At 40.0% G+C, this 19826-nt stretch overlaps 1 protein-coding gene across 6 annotated transcripts in view; it reads left to right on the top strand.

The window, feature by feature from the left end:
* The window catches only part of sbf2 (SET binding factor 2), a 123424-nt gene that overhangs the window by 84687 nt on the left and 18911 nt on the right, over positions 1-19826 (top strand). For 5 of the 6 annotated variants that reach the window (XM_067588632.1, XM_067588633.1, XM_067588631.1 and 2 more), the window contains 13 exons: positions 2672-2842; positions 3698-3969; positions 5080-5252; positions 5529-5602; positions 8685-8880; positions 9162-9289; positions 10148-10323; positions 10551-10684; positions 10903-11104; positions 11546-11742; positions 12071-12211; positions 13998-14081; positions 19225-19299. In XM_067588632.1, the coding sequence (XP_067444733.1) occupies positions 2672-2842; positions 3698-3969; positions 5080-5252; positions 5529-5602; positions 8685-8880; positions 9162-9289; positions 10148-10323; positions 10551-10684; positions 10903-11104; positions 11546-11742; positions 12071-12211; positions 13998-14081; positions 19225-19299 (2023 nt within the window). The remainder of the gene's footprint in view (positions 1-2671; positions 2843-3697; positions 3970-5079; positions 5253-5528; positions 5603-8684; positions 8881-9161; positions 9290-10147; positions 10324-10550; positions 10685-10902; positions 11105-11545; positions 11743-12070; positions 12212-13997; positions 14082-19224; positions 19300-19826) is intronic. The other variant, XM_067588630.1, reaches the window with a different exon arrangement.

The following is a 19826-nucleotide window of genomic DNA, read 5'->3' as shown; positions in this document are numbered from 1 at the left end:
TCTCTCTTGGCTTCTGGCCCGTCACACTGGGAATAGAGCTGTTTTGGTTCTGTCTGTTATAATTACAGTAACCCCTCCAGTTCTCATCCTTCAAAGGTAAACTATGAAGTGATAATGGAAACCACTGCACAGTGTCAGGCTCAGGGGAAAGAAATCAGAAGCTAATCTAATAACAGGCTCGAGCCGTACCCGTGGCCTTCAGACTCTACAGGGAGATGGACCGTTGGTGAATGTTGGTTTGTGGTGGTCATTTTTTTGACGCACAGTACTTACTACTGTTTTTTTTTTGTGGTGTTCCGCACATTGGTCTGTGGTGTTTTGCTGTATGTGTTATGCATATATGGGCCAGCTTTAACGCCTGTAGCTGAGAACTGTACATTCCCTTCATGGGTTTGTTTTTGCAAGCAGCAGGTGCTTTACTCTTCAGCCCACATAATGACTAACAGAGAGAAAGAAGGGTGGTCTTTCACTCCATTAGGGGTTGTTATCTGTTTTAAAAGTTATGTCTCACAGAAAATGATTGATTTCACTTAAAATTTCACAGCTGGCTTGTTTTTTGTTTTCCAACTTCTCCCCAACATTTTGACAAACTCATTTTTCAAGCGGCACTCACTGCAGCAACCCCTTGTTGACAAAGATATTTAATGCAAAACTAACTTGCACCAACTCTGACTGCCTACAAAAAGAGGGCTACAGTGGGATGAGGATCCAATGGGTAATGCAGGAACGAACACAAATGTTGCAGGCACAGGGTAAGAGCAGCTGTCAGTGTCATGAAAAAATTAGATATATGAATATACAAGCAGGGACCTTTATCAAAGAGCTTAACTATTCAACATCCAGGCCCTTTAACTAGCTTTTCTATTATGCTTAGCTATCATGCTTTCCCTTATTTTCAGTAATATATATAATGTTACAATGTTGGATGTTCATATTAAACATGGCCAAAGGGTCAAATAATGAGGTGAACATATGTAGAAGTAATCCCTGTGAGCAAAAAGCACTGGCTTCAGACTGCTCTGAATGCTCGGTTTCCAACGTTTTTTTCCACTTTCAGGCTGAGCCGACGTCAACTTATGACTGATTTCTTTATATAGTCATCTGCTCCACATACAGCGCATGAGTTCACTGCTCTGCTCCGCTAACATTATGGTGTTTTTCCATTGTTCTGTCGAGCCATGACAGGAGTTGAGCTGGCATGCTGTGAGTGTTTTTCCATTATGCAGCAGAGAAAAGTAAAATAAGTTGTTTACCTGTTGGAGGTGTGCTGGTTGTCTGCAGCTCTTCATCAATCATCATCATCATCACTGTGGCTGTTTCTGCTTGTACTATTAGTCTCTGCGTTATGTCTAACTGATCCGCTGAACAAAGAGCTCCAAATATATCCATATCTTGTTGTGTTATCAGATTTTTAGCACTACTAATGAAGCTCTGCTAATTCGGTGAGGAACCCGTTTCATTTCCTGTAAATGTCATTTAAAAGCTTTTAATATGAAGCAGTAAAGCAGGAAATGTTGGGTTTGCATCGGCAGTAACTTAACTCTGATACAGCTGCCCCTTGCAGGCTTCTGGAAAGCTGGCCAACCAGAACAGAGTGGACTCATTGGGAGAGGGGCCATAAAGAGACAGGAGATAAGACTGCCTGTTAGAGACAGAAGCTGAACTGAGGGGCTGCATAAAGGGCCAGTATAAGATAAATAAGGAGTTTTTTAAAATGTCAATCATGCAAAGCTACTCTAGTGGAGTCCCAGAATAAAAATAAAGAGCTGGAAATAAACATAATAGGTCCACTTTAAGGTTGGAACAACCTTCTTTTTCCAAACTGTCTGACAGTGTCACACACAATTTTGTATCCGCTTGTTCCAGTTCTTCATTGAAGTATTATGATGTTAACACAGAGCATAATATTCAAATCCAAGACAAGATGTTTTTTGTGGCTACACTATTTCATCACATGGAAATATATCATTTTATGCATATTTTCTTAAATGTATCCTGACATATTTTGTATCCTTGGAAACTTTGTGATTTCCACTAGAATTTAAAATACATTTATGTGGTTTTGAACTAAGTTTGGCTACACAGCATGTGTTTGTACTGACTGAGGTTGAAGAGGTTATGCATCTAAAATTTTAATTTAGTTTGTCTGTCTTTCTATTTAGACTGCTTGTGTGGTCAATACATAAATTTCATTTAAACATTAGTAACATGAAAGAATCTTGCCATTATAACCCAAATCTAAACTGTAAACAATAACATCACTCTGACGCCTGACAATCCAGCATCTGGTTTGTATCTGTTGCTATAGGAAACAACATAAACTATTAAAGAAACAGGGATGCTACCCTTTGCATTTTTTCCACTTTTACTTCCCTCAATTTTTTTTTACTTTTATAGGCATTTAATATGGTGTAATTTCAGTTCACATGTTTTAAAGGTGGCTCATTAAAGAGTCAATTTCTCAAGAATAGATTGAACGTTTTTAAGGGCTACATGTGTCACACAGATTTACACTGAAACACACATCTGCGGGCAAGAGTGGGATGGTGCATCTGCAGTTGGTCAGAAGTCCTGTGACATAGAAAAAAGAGCCCCAAACAGACCTCTAACCACAAACATAGTCAGCTGTTTTATATTGTCCTCACTCCATGAATTACTTTCTGTCTTGCAGAAATTGGCTGCTGGGGTGAACCAGTTTGCCTACACCTGCATACAGGATCATCCCATCTGGACCAACCAGCAATTCTGGGAAGCCACATTCTACAGCGAGGTCCAGAGCCAGATCCGAGCCCTGTATCTTAGTACCCCAGAGGAGAAGGGCATTATCACTGTCAGGCTAAGGGTAAGATGGGAAAATTAACCAGGATGAGTAGATATTGTGTGTCATTTTGAATTGATAAGAAGTCTCTTTAACCTCACTGTTTTTAATCTGTGTTAAAGCTGAATGACTGAATGACAGGAGATTAATTGGAATCTATTTTACTACTAATAATTTATTATTAATAGATTTTTGCTTGAAAAAAATCATTGTTTTCAACTTTTAAATCGCTAGTGTTTATCTTAGGTGATGGTAAACTGAATATTTTTTGGTCTTGGACTGTTGGCCGGACAAAATAAGACATTTAAAGATGTCATCTTTTGCTGTAGGAAATTGTGATTGGCATTTTTCACAATTGTACAACACTTTATAGACTGAAAAGTTGGTCAATTAACCAAGAAAATAATTGTTAGAATAATTATAATAAAACTGTTAAATGCAGGCCTAATCCACATTAGCGGAGCAGGTGCAATTGCAAATTTTTATATTGTTTATTGTATACGACTCTGTGTCAAGCGTGTGTGTGTACAATGGCTCTCAGCCTGGAGATTAGGATCCTTTTTAGATTATTTGTGGGAGATCACAGGATGATTTTTGAAATTGCATATATTTTTTCTGTACATATTTATAATTGTGTCTGATTTCTATTTTTATTTATTCATATACTTTGAAATACCTAATGGATTCAAAAATATATATATGAAATGAATTGTTAACCACTCTGCAAATCAACACTCTGTAAGTGGCAATAAAACTAGGCGTCACTGTATTTTAAGTGGGCACAACGCTAGAAAAAATCTGTCCAGTTCTACTGAATGGAGAAATCCTTTTGACCACTTCCTTCCACTTTGCTCCAATCTCCAACCCTGACCCCTCCAGGATGTGGGCCCTGCACCTGCAGCGGGCAGAGATGAGGAGCAAACGGCCATGGACCTGGCAGCAGAGCAGCTGCGCTCATGGCCCAGCCTGAGCAAGGAGAAACAGCAGGAGCTGGTTAAGAATGAGGAGAGCACCGTATTCAGCCAGGCCATCCACTACGCCAGCCTCATGGTTTACCTGCTGGTTCCTTTGGACACCAGCAAGAACAAGCTGCTCCGCACCGCTCCTGCTGCTGACTGGGAGAGTGGCAGCAACAGCATCGTCACAAACAGGTCAGGAGAGTGACAGCATGCCAGCGCTCACTTAAAATGGTGAAAGGATTTCACATTTCCCAACTGTCCACTGTCCACTACGATCAAACATATGCTGGCCTAGAACATATCTTTGGCACATTCAGTACTTGCACGGTAGAACAATCAGTCTTATCTGGAGGAAGCCTGAAGGTAAGGTTTCATGATTTGGGAGTATGTGTACCTCTCTTACTAATGTGATGATAAGTATGTGGGTGGATGTGGCGTAAATCACAGTCTACATGATACCTTTCTATTTAGCCAAATGGAACACAGTACGTCTTCTGTATCCGGCCCACATCTATCCTGTGGGCTTACAGTACATTGCTACCGCACAAAGCAGAGTGAGGCTCATTTACTTCTGTTGGGAAGTTTTAAACCCCTCAAGGCATCTTTAATGGGGCTGCACTGTACTCACCCAAACAAAACAAAATAGCAGAGGAAGTGATTTCCCGTGCTCTGCAGTAACTGCAAAGTGAAAGAAATCTGGGAAGAACCCCCATGTATGTCTTTTCTTAGAACTGGTCGGCATGAAGCCAAAAAAATCATGTTCAAAATTCCCAAACAGTCACAAAAACACATTGTTAATAATTTTATTTTTGTTGTGTATGTTAGTTGTGTATAGCTAAACATTTTGGTCTAAATTTCACGTTTTATTCCCAAATACCATCAACAACACAATGATAATATTTTATTCTTTGGTTTGTTTCTAATTCTAAAGAGAGGACTGCCAAGAATTTGTTTGTGTGGAAATTTTCTCTCGTTTTTCTTTCATTTTTGCCCCAGACTTGTTTGTTTCTCACAGAGGACATTTGGATCTCATCACTCACTATTTGTGAATCCAGCGGGGAGGTTGCATCACCGTCTCATGTGAAACAATTTCTTGGCTAATAGAGTCTGAGCGATTGATCCAGGCATCAACACTTTGATTGTGCCAAGCTGCAAATCACTCTTGCTTTTACTGCTCTTTATCACAGTCCATCTTCAAATCCATTCCTGATCAAATTCTCAGATCAAATCTCCTCATGGACATGATGGCTCGACCTTTCACATTTTCATTCTTTTGTGAGTGTCAACATTTATGTTTTACAGCATTGCAGGCAGTGTCGCAGAGAGCTTTGACACAGAAAGTGGGTTTGAGGACTCGGAGAACAGCGACGTGGCCAACTCTGTGGTCAGATTTGTTGCCCGCTTCATCGACAAGGTGTGCACTGAGAGCGGAGTAACCCAGGACCATATCAAGAGTCTGCACAGCATGATCCCAGGTACAGCGCTCACGGTGTTCATTCACACTTTGCTGCTGTCCTAATTCCCTCAGCTTTGTGCAGAGTAACCCTTGGACGTGTGTATTCTCAGCTTAGGCCAACAGCAGCACAGGCCTCTGAGCTGATTAACTCCTGACATGTTAAATGGCCTTAAAATCTACAAATACACACTCTGGTTGTAAGAATGTGTGTATGTACATGTGTTTCTCTGTACCAGCTCTGTGTGTGCACTTGTGTGTGGACATATGGTAATTGACCCCAACTTCTGACCCGCAGGCATCGTTGCTATGCAGATGGAGGCTCTAGAGGCAGTTCACAGGGAGAGCAGGAGGTTACCTCCCATTCAGAAGGTGAGTGTTACTTTACACGAGACTGCCAGGACTTCGGCTACATACATTTTATTTACAGTTTTATGGCAGGGTCAGACTTTTTAAAATTTAAGCTTTGTTAGAGATATTAAAATGTGTAGTTTAAAAAACATCATATAAAATTCTATACTATATACTAAATACTATATCACACGGTACTTGTCATATGGAAAGGTACTAAAAGCCAGCCCATGAACATAACCTTCAATGTCAGTTTCAACAGTTTATCATGTGGATCACAGCATTTGTCTAGACAGGGCTAGCAATTTAAAAAAAAACAAAACAATGCAATATATCTGTTTTAGCGCCATAACATTTCCCACAAGCCCTATACTGTTGTAGGTCAATGCTGGATTCATGTCATATGGGATGGAAGTTAGAGACAGGAAAGATTCCCTTGTTCATGAACTGTGAGCGTTCATGTCATAGAGACATTTGTATGATTACAGTGATTATTAATTTTGTGTTATTTTGTATCATGTGATCTCCTAATTGTAGGTGGAGCTGTCATTTATTGCCACACATTGTAAGTATACATAGCTTATTGCAATGTATATAGAGGTATGAATACTTGGGATCTTGCAAATTTCAGTATGCGGACAGCCTCTCCTTTTCCCCTCTTGCATTTTTTTGGCCTGGACCTGTACCCAACTAGTGTTGGATGTGTACACAATCCACCTTTTTTGCTATGATCACAGAATTGGTCGTATGAGGATTAAAATACTGTGCATTGAAAATATAACACAATATCCAATAAATTTGATTATAATCACATTGTACGACGGTCTTTGGATGATGAAAGGTGTCCATGTTTGTTTGGTTTTCAGGCACCTTTGTATTATTAAGTGCCAAGTTGGATATATTGGCGATTTCATAAAAAAAACAGAGTTTCCCAGTCGTAATTACAACTTGGATGTTGACAAAAACAGTATTTACGAGTCAGAAACTTTCTCAAATGATAATTCCCATATGACATGTACGCAGCATTATAAACATCACCAGCTTGAGAAAATAAGGGCCAGTTGAGTGGGAGCCTATGAGAATGACGGAAGAGAGGCCAAGACAGCCTAGATGGTTTTCAGTCTATAAATACTACATCAAAAAAGTTGGCAAGATGATGAAGTTCTGCTTAGGAGCTTTTTATTGCTAACAAATTACTTGTTGTTTAACATGTAAGCATGTAAACTTTTTATAAAAGCTTGAAACAGTAACAGAAATGCTGTAATAGAAACTCTATTTTATTTTAGAATATGGATCTTAAATCTCAAAAGCACTTTTCATATTTTAAAAAAGACAAAGATAAAAGAAACCCTTAATAAGAGATTGTATTAAGTTCCAGAGGCTAGTGGAACAGAGACAAACCCTATCTATTGATAACAGAGAAAAATCCAGAATTACACGGAATAATACTTGAAACTCATTTTAAGCACTATATTCAACTCCAACATTGTCTTAATAAATGTTTTTACTCACATCCTAACGCTTAGTTATGTCTACATGCTCAGTTTTGTCTGTTTTACTGCTCATGCGCTTGTGAGTGGCGATCTCTTCCAGTGTTTCGAGTCATCATTGCACCTCTATATTTTGGTCTTTTGGACTCTGCTGTGCTATATGTCTGCCAGCTCCTGGTAATTCCTCTCGCACATACTCACACACAGACAAACAACATGCCAGCGCTGCCTTGGGAGCAACCTGGAAACCGCGGTGAGCAGTCTGGGTAGATTTTCTGTTGGACTTTGTGGCTAACTTCTCACAAGTTTATGTGTTAGACAACACTTCCATCCTGGACTGCTCGCTGCAAGCAGCATGCCAAATACTAAAAAGTGTGTAAACAACATGAACTCTGGATTCATGACAAGTCAGAATAGTAGCAGTGATGGCAGCAATAATACTAAGAAGAAAAACAGTGAATGCATTGAAGGTGCAGTCTAATAAGAAGGCAAGCCTGCAGCAGTAATGAGGTGCAGAGGGACTCTCTTCTGGGTCTTGCTGTGCATTCAAGGACGGATTCAAGAAGCTCTTATTATCTCCTGGCCAGACCACAACTCCCCCAGGTTGGCTGTGGCCTTAATAGGAAATGCTGTGAATGATCTAATGTCCCTCCTTATTCGTATCTGTGACAGTGGAACAACTGAGCTTTGGAGGCCAGAAGGAGCTGAAGCAACACAGGGTGCAGACTTCACTGCCTTTAATAACAGTTCATACAGTAGCAGAAGATGGTCTTACAGCATAGTGTTTGTTCCTAGGATGTGGTTTATATCAACTTCCTTTAAGAAAACAAAATGTATCAAAATGCGGTCAACACCCAAGTTATGCATATTATATGAGACAGATGTGTCACATTACATGTTTCCAGTTCTTCTTTCTTTGGAAACAGCCTGCTGACATCTTTGGAAAAATTGATTTAAGCAGTAACGAACTTCACACAGTGCATGTGAAGAGCTACAAATTAGGTCCTGCATATACAAGATATTTGCAGTTTGAAATTTAACAACTCAGTTTAACAAAACAATTGACCTTTCAAGGAATTCAGAAACAGCCAGGTTAATGGGCTTTATTCTACAAGGAAGCAGGCGAGATGTCAGTCAGTGTTCATATGTTTAAAATGTTAAAAACATAAGATGAAAACCAGCAATTGCCCATTTCATTAAATTGGATAAACAGAGCAGTTTTTACTTGAAAAACAGATGATGTTTTGCTGTGAGGGTTGAGACGCTAAATTGGTCTCTACAGAGAGCATGAATTTGTTTTTGTTGGCAAGATTGTTTTTTGAAAATGCTATCTAATGCGTAGTATGCTTGTGTGTTTGTTGATGATGACGGGCATGTGAAGCAGAATATGTCCAACAAGGTCATGCGGTGCTGTGATGTGACGTGATCATGATTAATTGATTTACTGGCTTTTTCAAATCTAACTCACTGACGCACATGTTTTTGCTTAGTCATTAGCTTTGACTACCTGACTGTCAGTGACGAAAATTTAAGCTCAGATGGATTCATGAACAAATAAAGTTTGTGCGTATGCTGAAGTCATATGATTTGTTTTTTATGTGTCTTCCCGTCAGCCTAAAATTCTGCGTCCAGCGCTGCTTCCTGGAGAGGAGTTGGTGTCGGAGGGGCTGCGGGTGCTTCTGGATCCTGACGGCAGGGAGGAGGCCACTGGGGGCCTCCTGGGGGGCCCACACATCCTGCCAGCAGAGGGAGCTCTCTTTCTCACCACATACCGTATCATCTTTAAAGGCATCCCTCATGATCCACTGGGTAACTCCATTGATACAGCATCACAAGCTGAACAACTTTTAAGTCGCAATTTTAAAAAATGCTACCTCTCAGTAATAATATGTACCATTTTTATTAATAAATTACCATCTACTTTATTTTTTCTTAGACAACAGTGCATCTTCAGCTGTTACCTAATCACATAACTTTGGACACAAATTTCAAACTAATTTGGTCCCCTTTTTTCTGTTTAAATCAAATAAAATCGTCTTTGTTTGCCAAGTTTGTTAATGTGACGCTGGTCTTTGTTCCTGTATGTTCAGTGGGGGAGCAGGCAGTGATCAGAGCTTTCCCCGTGTCCACGCTGACCAAAGAGAAGAAGATCAGCATCCAGAACCAGCTGCAGCAGAACATGCAGGAAGGCCTGCAGCTCCGCTCTGCATCCTTCCAGGTAAACACTGAAACACACTGCACTGTATGTCAGTCCAATATTGAAACAATAAGTCACTAAAGATGTTCGACAGATGGGTAGACACAGAAAACTATATTTTAGTTCATTTGATTTTTCTGACATTTCAGATGAAAAGCTGGCTTCTGTAGAAATTTAAAAAAAAGTTTGGGAGCAATGATGAGAATGTAGTATCCTCTGTGCTTCTGTTTCAAGATGAAAACATAAACAACACATCAAAATATTAACAACAGTGCACTTGAATTACAATTAACATCCAGTGTTGCATATCTCTTAGAAACAACACTTTCTTGTGTTTCGTAATATCAGCTTGATTCCTAGAACTGAAGGGAAATTTTTCAGCCAAGCATGTGTTTTTATTCATTAGGTGAACTGCTGCAAAACTTTTTATTGCTCATTCCTTTTCACTAACATGGATGATGAAAGTGACCATGCTGTTGGAGTGTGGGTCACTCAGCCTGTGTGGACATCTCTTTAGTTTTGTTGTGCTTACACACATGCTCTGGAATATGCGTGTGGGTGTGTGTTGTGGAAACTATAAGTGGACTGTTTTACCAAGCTTGTGTTTAGAAATGGAAGTTGCAGATCTGCACGTTTTAGCAAATGTTTGGGGGTTAGACAGAGAGGAATCCTAGCAGTGATAAACGGCAGTTGTGACTCATTCAGATGTTTTACTGCATTTAAAGATGACTTCAACACATGTTGCCATTCACAGAATAAGGCTCCAGTGTTAATGTGATTGTAATAAGCTGCACAAGTGGTTTTCAACAAATATATCTGATGTCTGTAAATTGTTGTTTGTCTTGTTGAAGAAATCTATTTGATTGATATCCTTTACAGCTGATAAAGGTGGCTTTTGATGAGGAGGTGAGCTCAGAGATGGTGGAGATCTTCAGGAAGCACCTCCAGAGGATCCGCTACCCACAATCCATCTTTACCTCCTTTGCATTTGCTGCAGGACAAACTGCGCCTCAGCTAATCCTTCCAAAGCAAAAAGAGAGGAACACTGGCTTTAGGTTTGTGGTGCAGCTTCACTTGCTGAGATTATTGTAAATAAATATATAAATTTAGCAAACCTCACTGAATGCTGATTTCAGGTGTCAATCAAATTGCCATCTGAAATATCATTGTAAATAAGTACATGTCTCAGGCATTTCCTCTGGAAATGTTGGAGAATCCTCTTGCTTGAAGTCGAAACTGTTCACAGCATGTTAAGTTGCCGTCTGCTCTGTCCTCCTCACAGAACACTATCCAAAACTATTGTCAAGGGAGCCAAGAGGGCTGGAAAGATCACCATGGGCCGTGGTAGCCAGACCACACTAAAAAAGAATGACAGAGGCAGCAGAATGACCTGGCATGAAGATGATGACATTTCAAGTGAGAGAAATGACGCAGCACATGTGGGATGCTTGCAGGATATCAACTCTCGTTATTCATCCATGTTGTGTGTGTGTGTGTGTGTGTGTGTGTGTGTGTGTGTGTGTGTGTGTGAGTGAGTGAGCAGTCTTCTGTGTGAGAGATGTAGGAAAACAGACTTAAGAACATGTAAAAGATGTAAAAAATGTTATTCGTTTTTGCATGTGTGTGTGTTCCAGTATCAGACGATGGTGAGCCGCCGCCCAGCAGCACTTTGCGAGCATCAGAGAAGTCCACCATGGAGCAGCTGGTGGAGCAGTCCTGTTTCCGTGACTACCAGCGTCTGGGCCTAGGCACCATCACCGCCAGCTCGTCTCGATCCAAGTCAGGCGAACAGTTCAGGATCACAGCCGTCAACAGATTGTACTCGCTCTGTCGCAGGTACACCACCTCACAAGCTGGATAGCTGCTGCTAGTTGAATCACTTTAGCTCCAGAAACCCGCTGTTCTGTTCTGATTCCACTAATCGCAGCACAGCGGTGCTGTGCATATTCATTTTCAGGATTTGTAGCCCTGTCGGAAGTGTTGTAAGCCTAAGTATCTCAAAAGGCCAGTGAGGAGTCTTCCTCCTTTACCTTGACTTATCAAATGAGACAGCTTGGTTCAAATCCAGCCTGTTACACAAAAACACATGCTGTGACTAACAGTCATAATCCCACTCAGGTCTTGGCTGTAAAATCAGTAAGAGAAACATCTATTCAACTGCTTCTCTGTATCTTGCTACAAACGTATGAACACATTGCATTGCAGTGGCTTATTAATGGAGGAGCTTCTTTTTGCCAATATTTGTATGTTTGACATTTCTACTCTGTGTCTCATCAGTTACCCGGGGCTGCTGGTGGTTCCTCAGGCGGTACAGGACAGCAGTTTACACAAAGTGGCCCGCTGCTACAGACACAACCGTCTGCCTGTAGTGTGCTGGAAACATCCCCGCACCAAAGCCGTGCTGCTCCGCTCAGGAGGTTTCCATGGCAAGAGTGTGGTGGGACTGTTCAAGTCACAAAACCCCTCTTCAACAGGTGTGCATACACAGCAGCTATGAGTATAGTTGTGTCAACTTACCAAGAGGAAGAACTTTTTATGCATTATTTCAGCCATTTGGGAAAATTGAAAAAGAAGTAAGCTAACTAGCTTGTAACTTTTAGTTTTTAGTATTAGGATTCATCTCAACAAATGACTATTTCTAGTATTTAAACAGCTCTGCCTCTAGAAGATAAACTCTCACTCAACCTATTAAATCTTTTTGATGTTTAGCCTGCAAACTACTGAAACTGTGGCCTGTAATCTAAACATTTAAACGTTAGTCATTATTTTCCATTCGAATTAAGTGCTGTGTTCTGCTTGTAGCCCCTGCCTCGTCCTCAGATTCGTCCAGCAGTCTTGAACAAGAGAAGTACTTGCAAGCCATCCTGGACTCCATCCCTATCTACTTCAAGATGAACGGACATAACACCCTGTCCAACCGCTCCCTCATAGGTCTCTCACCAGGTACACAGATAATAACGTCCAGATTCTATTTTTATTTATCTGATGATACTAAATACCACAGGTCTCTCTTCTACTTGAGTGGTTTGATCTTCCTCTGGGATAATTTGGATACTTTAATACAAGCAGCACGTCATGTCTGAAAACAGAGTTTGTATGCTACAGTATGTTGCTGTAAGTTGATTGTTTAGATCTCTGATAATACAGTTAGCAACAAGACATTTTGACTTCTCCTAACAGAAAAAAAAACACTGGTATAACTGCACCCTGCACACACAGTAGGTACCTGAAACTGGCACACCCAAAGGGAATGCAGCCATCAATATTATCAATTACTCCTGTGACTGGTGTGAGAAAGGTCTGTCGAAACCAAACATAATAGAACACTTTGGTGGAGGTATCATACATCATCATTGGGTATCACTAACCCAAGCTTTTCAGTTTCCAACATGAAAATACAGTTTGTACAGAAATGTTTTCCTGAGTGCTGATATATTTTACTTGGCACCAAGTAGCACTGAAAAACAAACACACATGTATACCTCACATCAGTCTATCAATGGTACGAGGTGCTTTTCCTACTATGAAAAAATGTCTTTGAAAAAGGAATTTCAGATATTCCAAAGTATAAATGAAAAAATCCAGTTGTAATAACCAATTATATGTTGATAATCATAGTATTTATTTTCAGGTCAGAAACTGGCATATACATTAACTTCCCCATAATATTGTGTACACAACAGTTTATCCGAACCATAACTTTCTCTAACTTAAACATAGCTGTTAGATTGTCTGCAGGGGTAAGTAAGCACTGCCTATGAGGCTTATCTCTGGGCATCAATCCCCTCAGACCAAAGCTACGTCACCTGACTCCCTGTGCTCACTACCTGACCTGATTTGCTGGGTGACAGCCTTGGCTATGCTGTGGGAAAAAACTCACACAGTTTGCAAGGGACAAGAGGTCATGCAGAGTGCAAATCTTCTGATAAAGAGAAAAAACTGCAGACTTGCAATCTTCAGAATTATTTTTGTTCACTCCAGATCTGTTTTTCTCTGCCATCAGACAATCATTCTCTTCCCATAAGTGTTTGCTCTGGTCAGCAGTTATTTTTTACCCACTTATCTTGCGTGCTTGCGTGCTTATGTGCTTGTGTGTGTATGTGTGTGTGTGTGTGTGTGTGTGTGTGTGTCTGTGTCTGTGTCTGTGTGTGTATGTCTGTCTAGAGAGACTGTGTGGGAGAAACACTGTATCTGATATTTGGTAACATTGGAAGGAAATTTGTACAATAAAAGGTTATTTAAGAATCACAGGACAACCTGGGGTCACTACCCAGCCCATCCATCATCTCCTCTTACTTCACTGTATCCTGAGTATACTGAACATACACTGTACCCTGTGTAGAATTGAAACACATATACGGGCAAACACTCTGTCCCTCTCTTTTGCTGATGGAAACTGTTTAAAGCGCTCCAGATTGTGATTAATGGCATCAAACCTTGATTTTTTTAAGTATATCTAAGACTTTAAGGATCAGAACTTAGCTAATTTCTGTAGTGCCAACAGCCATAAATAAACATTGCAATCATTTTCTTCGCCTGTAGACAGTGGTGAAAGAAGTATTCAGATCCTTTACTTAAGAAAAAGTACTTTGTTACTTTGCACCTCTGTCTGCACATTTGTCATGTTGTCTTGTTCATGTTTGATGCTGATACTATATGAAATAATATCTTCGTGAAATACACTTGACGTGTTGACGTCCTGCGTGTTGTGTGAATGTTTTATCTCCAGGCAGCGAAAGGAGGACATCCAGGATACCAAAGATGGCTCCTGTCCATTTAGACATCCCATTCTCAAACAGCTTTACTAGAGGAGGTGAGTGTCGTTTCCTACTCGACACGTCATGTGTATTCCTGCTGCCAGGTAAAATAACACCCGAACTGTCACCCATAAGACTATAGTTATGAGTGTTTCCCTTTTCCGGATATGTAGTAATAACTTTCAGTAATAAATTAGGCAGTGATGATACAGACTTCAGTTGGTGGCTGAATGTGATTTACAGATTTAGATCCAATAACAGAAACATAAACTGCTTTTTCATTCTGACCTGCTGTGTTCCTGGCAAATGAGTGTTACTGTAAATGTAATCTTGTGTATCAATAACTCACCGTATTGTTAAATTGACACGACATCAAAGTGGAATGTGAGCTCTTCAGAGGAAACCAACAGTACTGAGTGTTTTCTCTTGGCCAAATGTTACGTTTAGCGTTGGTGCACAGGGTTCATGCAGAACCTTAAAAAGTCCTAAATTAGATTTTCAGAATTTAAGGTCATAAAATGTCTTTAATAGTCTTATTTTTAATTATGGTAGGTCTTAAATTTTGAGATGATGCCTAGTTATATGAGAAATATCTACCAAGCGACTCTGTCCAGTCCAGCTCTTTCTTTTTGTGGTAATTTTTCAATTGGTTCTCCACAAGTCTGCGCTCAGGAAGGTAACAGGATTAAATGCATAGTATGCAGAATTTGTCAGTTATTGTTTGTAAACACAACTTTCAAAGTTGGCCCCTCCTCCCCGGCTCAACGTCTTTGTCCTCCGCCCTCTGCCTGTATGCACCAGGGTGGGGCTGAATTATACACACACACACACACACACACACACACAGTGGACAGAATGAAACGGACTTTAGGTTATACTTTACTCAAATCGTTATGACTACTCGCTGCCATAACTGTTGAACAAGCAGAACATCGGTGCTTTGTCCGCCATTTTCATAGCTTCCTCTTGTCTATGTTGCTACGTTTTTATAGAGTCCTACACTCACACCCTGCGCACTATTATTGGCTGAGGGCTACATACCCACTGCCCAAAAGTTGAAGCCCAGAAATGTCCCAAACACAGCAAAATAATAAGAAAATTAAATACATGCAGAGGGCAGGGTCTCTGCAGATACAGTACATACATCACCACACACTTCTAGTGGGTCATGAGGGATTATTTTTGAGTCTATACATTGATTTTTAGGAAAATCCTGCATAGTATGCCTTTAAAGAAGTACATAAAACAGTGCAGATTATGCTCAGCTAAAGACAGTTAGCCAGAGGGTTTCAGAGAAGACACAAAGCCCTCTATTATTTCTGATAGTCGCTAGAATCTGGACAATAATATTTTTGTTATTGATTTTCTGACATAGATAGAGTGAAGGAAAGGAGCAGACTTTTAATTTGGTGACTGCTTAGCTGGTATTTACAAATCTAATGGGCCGTGAAAGTGGATGAAAGGTAGATGTACTGTATGTCCTGACCTTCTGAGCTAGCTAACGTGTATGTGTGTTAATCAGGAGAATTTACTAAAGCCTACTCTATGAGTGCAAGAACAACCAGAACACATGTCTAGTGACTCAAGTGGATCAGAGTTGTGTGAGTGTGTGTGTGTGTGTGTGTGAGTGTGTGAGTGTGTGTGTGTGTTTCTGTGTCTCTGTGTGTGTTTGTGCAAATTGAACCATGCTTTTATTTTAATTAAGTGTGTGCTTTATGCTAATTTATAAGATCAACAATTCAGCAGAAGAGACTATATCTTACAGGAAACACTGTTTTAGTGTTTTAGTTTGATACATGACAGTATGATATCAGCATTTTAATATAGTCAAGGAAAAGTGACGAAGTGCAACCAATTAGGCAAAGTGAGTTTGAGTTGTAATTTCGTATTGTCCAGTAAGCTGATAGCAGATGTACCACATGGTCATGGTTACAAGACTTACTCTGTAGTACGTTATTCAGTGTCAGTGTACTACCCACTATAGTACTTCACTGCAGATTTCCGAATCCTGCATGTTTAAAACTATTATTATTACTGTTATCATTGTATTGTCTTGAACCATAAGGTCACACAGTATTTACCTCTGAAATAAGAGAATTAAAAAGTGCTTAAATGGTTGCTGATTAATCAGTTGTAGCTTAGTATTTGAATAGGACTGTTTCTGTTGGCCTTGGTCTGTTGAGTCTCAGGCTCAGCTGGACTAACTCTTCCAGTCTTAGACTGGGACCGTTTGATGGTTTTGTCTGTTTGCATTTAGGCAGGGCAATTATACAATGTTATTGTTTACTGAGTGGAATCCATCATGATATGATCATATTGCCTTATTGTTTTACAGAATGTTGTCAAAATTACCAATTCCAAGCAAATTGTAATTAAAATTTATGAATTTGTGATGAATTTATGATGACTGATTAAACACAAAGAGTTTTATCTAATGTAAAGCGTAACAATAGAACACAGTTCATTGCATTTGCCATTAATTTGATTACTTTGTGATTTTACAGATGATTATCACATGGAGATACAAAAATATCCATAAAAAAATATCCCTATTACTATTGTCAAATTGATTTCAAACATAAAGTTCAGCCCTAATGTGCATTCGTTTCGCTGTGGAAAGGGTATTAAAATTTCTCAGCTGAAATCTTAAAAAGGTCTTGAAAAGCATTAAATTTAATTTAAAAAAGTGTGCAGCAGCCCTGCATGTCTGAAATGTTAGTCACTGCTTCAGATGAAGGTCAAAGGTGAAAGGATTTCTAAAACTGACAACTACATTACTGTCCAGTAATAATAAGTGCAGGATTATCATTTACATTTTTGTGATAACAAAAGTCAGAAAATAAGTGATATTGAGTTAAGTTAAGTTGAGTTTTTGATGGAAAAGCATTTATTTTGATCCAGTGACAGCAGTTCAATTCCACCTAAGAGAAACCGTTGATTACTTTTACAGTTAATCTGCTGATTATTTTCTCAATTAATCGATTAGTCGTTTGGTCTGTAAAATGTCAGAAAATGGTAAAAAAAAATGACGAGGACAGTTTCCCAAAGCCCAAGACCATCAAATGTCTTGTTTTGTCCCGACCAACAGTCCACAACCCAAAGATATTCAGTTTACTATCATAGAGGTCTAAAGAAACCATAAAATATTCACATTTGAGAAGCTGGAACAAGAGAATTTGAGCATTTTTGTTCTTCAAAAATGACTCAAAATTAATCAATTATCAGAATAGTTGGCAATTAATTTTCTGTTGACCAGCTAATCGATTAGTCAACTAATTGTTGCGGCTCTGTACACCTATAAAGTAAACAAAACTGCAACCAAATAAAGCAGCAGGTGGATCACACTAGATTACTGAGTTAAATGCAGTTATACAGTGTCTTTTCAAAAGAGTTCAAATTCAAGACACAACAAAAACTGCAACTCCACGACCCCCTGTTTGTTAGATGTTATAATATAATAATGTATAGAAAATGATACAGTTTTTTAAATAGTACTTACAGTACCAGTCAAAAGTTTGGACACAGTTTTTCATTCAACGGAAAGGGAAGTTGTGTCCAAACTTTTGACTGGTACTATAAATCAATGTTGGTCTCCAAATAGCTCGTTTGGTGTTGTGGTCGGTCTTTCTGGCTGTCACTGAGATTTCTATAGAATAAAGTTTAATTCATGTTTAATTTCACCTTCTTTTTGTCTCCTTAAAATCTTATCTGCAATACACCAATCAGTCACAACATTAAAACCACCTGCCTAATATTGTGTAGGTCCCCCTTATGCTGCCAAAACAGCTCTGACCCATCGATGCGTGGACTCCACAAGACCTCTGAAAGTGTCCTCTGGTATCTGGCACCAAGACATTAGCAGCAGATCCTTTAAGTCCTATAAGTTACGAGTTGGGGCCTCCATGGATTGGACTTTTTTTCCAGCACATCCCACAGATGCTCGTTTGGATTGAGATCTGGGGAATTTGGAGGCTGATGCAACACCTTGAACTCTTTTTCACATTCCTCAAACTATTCCTGAACAATTTTTGCAGTGAGGCAGGGCGCATTATCCTGCTGAAAAAGGCCACTGCCATCAGGGAATACCGTTGCCATGAAGGGGTGTTCTTGTTCTGCAACAATGTTTCGGTAGGTGGTATGAGTCAAAGTACCATCCACCTGAATGCCAGGACCCAAGGTTTCCCAGCAGAACATTGCCCAGAGCATTACACTGCCTCCACCAGCTTGCCTTCTTCTTCTGATGCTCACCTGCGCATTGTAGGAGCTTTCAGAGGTGGATTGTGGTCAGCATTGGCAATCTGACTGATCTGACCCCATACGCAGCAAGCTGTGATGCGCTGTGTGTTCTGACACCTGTCTATCATAGCCAGGATTAACTTTTTTAGCAATTTGTGCTACAGAAGCTCTTCTGTGGGAGGGACCAGATGAGTTAGTCTTTGCTCCCCATGGGCATCAATGAGCCTTGGTCGCCCATCACCCTGTCGTAGGTTCACCGGTTGTCCTTCCTTGGACCACTGCATACCGGGAAGACCCCACAAGACCTGCCATTTTGGAGATGCTTTGACCCAGCCTTCGTTCATGAAATTTGCCCATTTTTCCTGCTTCCAACACATCAACTACAAGAACTGACTGTTCACTTGATGCCTAATACAGTATATCTCACCCCTTGACAGGTGCCATTGTAACAAGATAATCAATGTTATTCACTTCACTTGTCAGAAGTTTTAATGTTGTGGCTGATCGGTGTGTTTTTATCGCTGCTTCTCAGGGGCAACACATTTTCCATCCAAAACTGACCCTTCCGATTTGCAGTATCTTTAATAAATGCAGTTGAATACATAATCCACCTATGCAAGTAGAGAGGCTTAAATTTAAAAAACCATTACATCAACAACTGACAAACCTGGCCTTGTCTTTGCACCATCAATCATAACAATGGACAATCATATTCATGCATGCTATGACATTCATCATCTTGATCATTTAAAATGAAAAAAAGTTTTTCATTCTGTCACTTTTCGTGGTCCAATCTTTGACCCTCAGCTGTAACTCTTCATTTAAACATGCATGGCTGTTTCTGTGGTCTGAAAAGGTTAGCAGGGTTGGGTGTGTGTCAGGCTGAAATGTCTGTATGATGTTGACATAATTTTTTTCCCCTCATCTTCTTCTCTACCTCCTGTACACAACAACCTACCCCAGTGCTTGAGTACAGAGATAAACTATTCACTCACTCACACCAAAAACCCGCCAGTAAGGAGAGAATCCACAGTCAAGGTATAGTGAAACTGTCTGCCACTCATCTTACAGCGCTCCTTTTCCTTCTAACACATCCTCCGAGCCTCGTCATCTTTCCTCTCTCTAACCAACACAGTGGACTAACCAGGTCACGTACCACACTGCACCATGCTGAAAACCCCTCACAAAGACCTTGTGAGGCCTAGTACTAATCATCACTGACTTTGCGGACGCTCTTCTGGGACCTGTGGTTTTTCACAAACCAAAGTGGCTGCTCTAATGTGGCCCTTTCCATTGTTAATGTGTTGGCTCAGCAGGGCTAACTGTGGTCAGTAAAGATCCGGGTCCAGACTGAGGAGGGAAGGAAGCTGTTTGTCATGGCAGACCACTTATGAATCACACAAAATGAGGTGCCTCAGATGGCTTTCTTTAGTACAAAAAAGACAGCTTGGATGAACTGTAAACATGACTCAAATGAAACAGGATTCAGATAATACGTGTAAAATTCATTTAACTTTCCTTATTTTTGTTTTGACTGTTTGTCATGTCAGATCGAAACAGCAATC

The sequence above is a fragment of the Thunnus thynnus genome, chromosome 1 (genome assembly GCF_963924715.1).
Source record: "Thunnus thynnus chromosome 1, fThuThy2.1, whole genome shotgun sequence".
Taxonomy (NCBI): Eukaryota; Metazoa; Chordata; class Actinopteri; order Scombriformes; family Scombridae; genus Thunnus; species Thunnus thynnus.
Note: the sequence above shows the minus strand (reverse complement) of the source record. Positions and strands in the feature narration are given on the sequence as shown.